This window comes from Aptenodytes forsteri, unplaced genomic scaffold, assembly GCF_000699145.1.
Source record: "Aptenodytes forsteri isolate BGI_AS27 unplaced genomic scaffold, ASM69914v1 Scaffold272, whole genome shotgun sequence".
NCBI lineage: Eukaryota > Metazoa > Chordata > Aves > Sphenisciformes > Spheniscidae > Aptenodytes > Aptenodytes forsteri.
Genome location: NW_008794885.1, coordinates 450,971 through 455,756, shown reverse-complemented (window position 1 = coordinate 455,756; position 4,786 = coordinate 450,971). Strand labels below are relative to the sequence as shown.

General features: G+C 51.8%; 1 protein-coding gene across 14 annotated transcripts in view; it reads left to right on the top strand.

Moving 5' to 3' along the window:
• SLC8A1 (solute carrier family 8 member A1) overlaps positions 1-4,139 on the top strand; it is a 118,054-nt gene extending 113,915 nt beyond the window's left edge. For 13 of the 14 annotated variants that reach the window (XM_009274804.2, XM_009274803.2, XM_009274802.1 and 10 more), the window contains 2 exons: positions 818-1,093; positions 3,749-4,125. In XM_009274804.2, the coding sequence (XP_009273079.2) occupies positions 818-1,093; positions 3,749-4,125 (653 nt within the window). Of the gene's footprint in view, positions 1-817; positions 1,094-3,748 lie in introns of all 14 variants that reach the window. The other variant, XM_009274800.2, reaches the window with a different exon arrangement.
• Positions 4,140-4,786: the final 647 nt, after the last annotated feature.

The window sequence follows — 4,786 nt, the reverse complement described above, 5'->3', positions numbered from 1 at the left end:
GCCCTCCGGAAGTCCATGGTTGCGGTTTTGCTGGCCCCCCTCCTTACTTCACCAAGAATGGAGAATTCTATCATTTCATGGTCGCTAAGCCCAAGATGGCCTCCGACCACCACATCTCCCACCAGTCCTTCTCTGTTTGTAGACAGCAGGTTGAGCGAGGCACCTCCCCTGGTAGGCTCACTTACCAGCTGTGTCAGGAAGTTGTCTTCCACACACTCCAGGAACCTCCTAGACTGTTTCCTCTCTGCTGTGTTGTATTTCCAGCAGACGTCCGGGAAGTTAAAGTCCCCCATGGGCTAGCGGGCTAGCGATTGAGAGACTTCTGCCAGCTGCTTGTAGAATCGCCTCTTCATCCTGGTTGGGTGGTCTATAACAGACTCCCAGCAGGATATCTGCCTCGTTGGCCTTCCCCCTCATCCTTACCCATAAACACTCAACCGTATCATCATCACAATCGTTGAGCTCTAGACAATCTGTCTTCTGAGGAAAGGGCTCCTGAGCAGAGGCTGAGTCCCAGAAAGCATCTGGTGGTTAAACCGAGGCAGAGGTGCTGGCGTGAGGCTCTGCATTTTCTGAAGTGCAGGTTGGTTTTAGAGACCGATGCCTTTGGAGGGTCTCTCTGTGCCATGGGAAGGGGCCAGGAAAGGCCATCAAGCCCCTCTGATGGTTGCCCAGAAAATAAGATACTTGGAAGTCAAGCCCTTCTAGGGCCTAAATCATGAGAGACGTCATTTGGTGGGCTGCAGTATGCTCAGGAGCTTTGCCCAACCTCCCCTAGGATGGGCGAGTCTAATCAGGCACTGATGGTTTTCTCCAGGAGAAGATGATGATGACGATGAATGTGGGGAGGAGAAGCTGCCCTCCTGCTTCGACTATGTGATGCACTTTCTGACCGTCTTCTGGAAGGTCCTTTTTGCCTTCGTGCCCCCAACAGACTACTGGAATGGCTGGGCTTGCTTCGTCGTCTCTATCCTCATGATCGGCCTCCTGACAGCTTTCATTGGCGACCTGGCATCCCACTTCGGCTGCACCATCGGCTTGAAGGACTCGGTCACCGCGGTCGTGTTTGTCGCGCTGGGGACATCAGTGCCAGGTAAGGACAACAGCAGGGTTTGTTGTGAAGGTCCATCTCTGCCCAGTCTGGGTTTGGGTTTGGGCTGGGAAAGCTGGGCACAGTGAGGTCCTTGGCTGTGCTCTGCAGGACCCCCAAGGACAGATTTGAGGTATATGTGGAAGTTGTTTTTCAGTCTCAGATGGGCTGGGAGGATCGAACCAGAATGTGGATTCAGTCCCCTGGAAATTATTTCAAGGATCTTCCCCTTGCAAAGACTGTGAAGTATCTATTTCTATGGACAGCCTCCATGGCATCCACTCTCGGAATAGGAAATTGGTCTTTGATTAAAATGCTGCCTGTGTTGGCAGTCCTGCATTTTCTTTCTGAGCATCTGCTCCTTTAACCTTGCCTCTCAGGTGAGTGAGGTGCTAGTCCGTACTCAGGGTGCTCTGCCCAGCACAGACACCTTTGTGTAAGACCAGGTTCAGCTTTGGTTCAGATGGATCGAGGTGAGGTTGCTGAGCTGGGGGAGCTACTCAAAATGTGACTTGTGAAGCCCCTAGAAGGCCCCGGCCCCACAAATGTTTGGAGATGTGTCTCTGATCAAGTGGTCACCCAGCCTCAGAAGACAGCAGAGACTGAGGACTGACCAGGGAGAGAAAAACACACGAGTTTCCATACCTACATGCCACTTTGTCCTCCCAATGCACATTGACTTGCTGCAACCCAGTCTCCTTTTCTGCTGGCTCAGCAAAGGGCCCCTCTTAGGGGTGAACCAGTGCACTGGAGGGGATGGTACCTGTGACATGGTTGCTCTGGGAAGTCCCATGTCAGCTTGTGTGAGAGGGCCTGTGCCTTTCACTCACCTTCTTCCATGGGCTGTGCTGGCCAGGCACAGCCTGGTTACTGGACAAGGGGCTCTACCAACCCAACCACCCCCCGTGTCAGTCACACCTTCCCTCGCCACCCCCAGCCTTCCAACGATCAGCACTTGGGTGCTCAAAGATCCTTAAATTGTCCTAATACTATCAGAGTCCAAAAAAGAAGCAGCAGAACCAAAAGGAAGAACAGATTTTGGCAAGGAACAGAAGAAGGAGCATTTTTTAGACCTCTGGCACTTTTAGGTGTGAGGTTTGCAGGGCTGTCTCACACCCTTGACAGCAAAAATCTTCCCTCCTGCTTTTATCAACAAAAGGTGGCATTTAAATTCTTTTTAGGATACATTTGGCTACTCTTGTTTGAACTAGCAGATGCTCCCAGACCATGTCATGTTAGCTGGGTGCTAGCTGGGCTCCTCCACACCAGAGAGATGCAGGGTGCTTTCCAGGAGGCGGACAGGCATCAGACGAACATGCAGTGAAATCAAGACTGACAGGGACTTTCCCTGCATTAAAAGCACTGCTCAAGCTTGCTTGTTGTTTCCACACTCTGGCTGGCGCTGGCTGTGTGCCCCAGATGTGCCCCATCCCTCCTCCCGCAGTGGCAGCTGCAGCACTGCAAAGGCATCAGAACTGTCCCACAACCCCATTACTGCACCATGACCAAGGCCAAGAACAAGGGGAAATGCCTTTTCCTTCCCTCAGCATTGAGATGGGCGCTTTTTTAAAAAATAAAGCAGCCTTTTGATTTCTTTGCTGCAAATAGCCTCTTTCACCATGCTTACAGGTGCCCAGGCCCTCCTGTTAAATGGAACTGGGTCTTTGTGCCAGGCTACACTTCGCCGTCTCACCATGGAGCCCCGCTGGGAAACTCTGTACAGAGGAAACTCTGTACAATTAAGAAACATTAAATCTGACCTCACCATTTTCTTTTTCTGAGCCACACTCTGCTGCCTGTACCCAAGGTGATCTGGGAGTGCAGATGTGTTAAGGATTCATCTTCTCATCGTTAGCTGAGAGTGCTCACCTGGACAAAACTCAGATGCTAATCCCCCCTCCTGCTCACCCCCCCTGCAGATCCAGAGTGGGTTTGGATGTAAAATCAGAACTTCCCTATGGTGCAGAGCACCGTCATGCTGGTCTACTCGACACAAGATCTGCCATGTAAAAGGCCAGCCGAGTTTTATCAGAGCTCTTTTGCCACCAGTATTAAAGCTGGTGGAGCATCTGGGCAAGCGTACACCCACCTGCATGGTTTTTCTCCCTAAGAGGTGAAAGATGACCACTTGTTTACCAAAGTGTCAGGGTCTGCACAAGACGCTGGACTTTAGTGAGGCAAAAGGTTTTGGGGAGACATCATTAAAGCAAACACAGAAACACAAATACAAAACTTCAGGGGACCTGAAGGATAGATACAAACCATTGTGGCTCCCACAAAGCTTTTTCAACCTTTTTAGTTCTTTTGCAAGTCAACAAATTAGTGCATGTGGGAGAAGGGGCCAACACAGTCTAGTACTGGGAAGTGTTGTCTCTTGCTTGAAGCACTGTGGGGCATCTGTGGCCATATTGGGGGAAGCCCCATATTTCTGGACATTGAGATTTCCTTCCTGGGCATTTCTGGACCCAGATTGACACTCCAGCTCTGGCCAGATGTGCTCTTCCTTGGGAGTGCCCATAGACGGGGCTGTACCCTGTCCCCTTACCCACTATCTTCATTCCCCAAGTGATGCCATTGACATTTGTCCCCAGGCTGCCTGCTGCAGTCCCTCCTTACCTGGCTGTATCCTGAGGGCTTCTCTCTGCCTTCCCTTCGCAGACACATTTGCCAGCAAAGTAGCAGCAACGCAGGACCAGTACGCAGATGCCTCCATCGGGAACGTCACTGGGAGCAATGCCGTGAACGTTTTCCTGGGCATCGGGGTGGCCTGGTCCATTGCAGCCATCTACCACGCGGCACATGGACAAGCCTTCCAAGTCTCGCCCGGCACCTTGGCCTTCTCCGTCACCCTCTTCACCATTTTTGCTTTTATCAGTGTGGGCGTGCTGCTCTACCGGCGGAGACCCGAGATTGGAGGTGAGCTGGGCGGGCCGCGGACTTCCAAGCTGCTCACATCCTCACTCTTCATCCTCCTCTGGCTCTTGTACATATTCTTCTCATCTCTGGAAGCCTACTGCCACATAAAGGGCTTCTAAAGGGACAATCAGAGGTAGTAAATATATATATATATCTATATGTATCTATATAGAGTGATATATAGGTATAGATATAGATATAATGCTGTGTATAATGAACAGAGAAAGAATAAAAGAGATTTGCCATGTTCACACACCTGCTGACGGAAAGCAGCTTTGGAGCATCCTTTAAACTAGGCAGGACCCCAAAGCCAGCAGGACCCGTCCCCAGGCAGTGGTCCTGGCCAGGAGCCTGGCAGCAGGGCCCTCTCTGCAACTCTACCAACAAGAGCGGCTGATAGCCACCAAGCCCTTTCCCACCTCTCTCTCCCACCCACCGGCCCCCAGGGAGGATGGATGCGAAGGCAACCGGGGCGCGTCAGTACGGGGAAGGCCAGAGTAGCTGGTGAGAAACAGAGCAGTGGGTGAGGGAAGGAGAGGAAAGCGAGGGTCCTGATCTCCGACCACCATCCACCTTCGCCACTTGGGAACATCCCCTCTGGCCCTGTTGGAGAGAAGCAAGAGACCGGACTGAAGACAAGGGGAAATTGGGAGCTTTCTAAGGAAAGAACACAAACCGTTTTCGTCATTGATTTGCAGGGGTTTTTTTGTTTGTTATGGCGCGTGTACAAGTAGCATTTCCCCCGCACATGCCCCTCGCCTTTCCCCCTCCGTGCTTCGG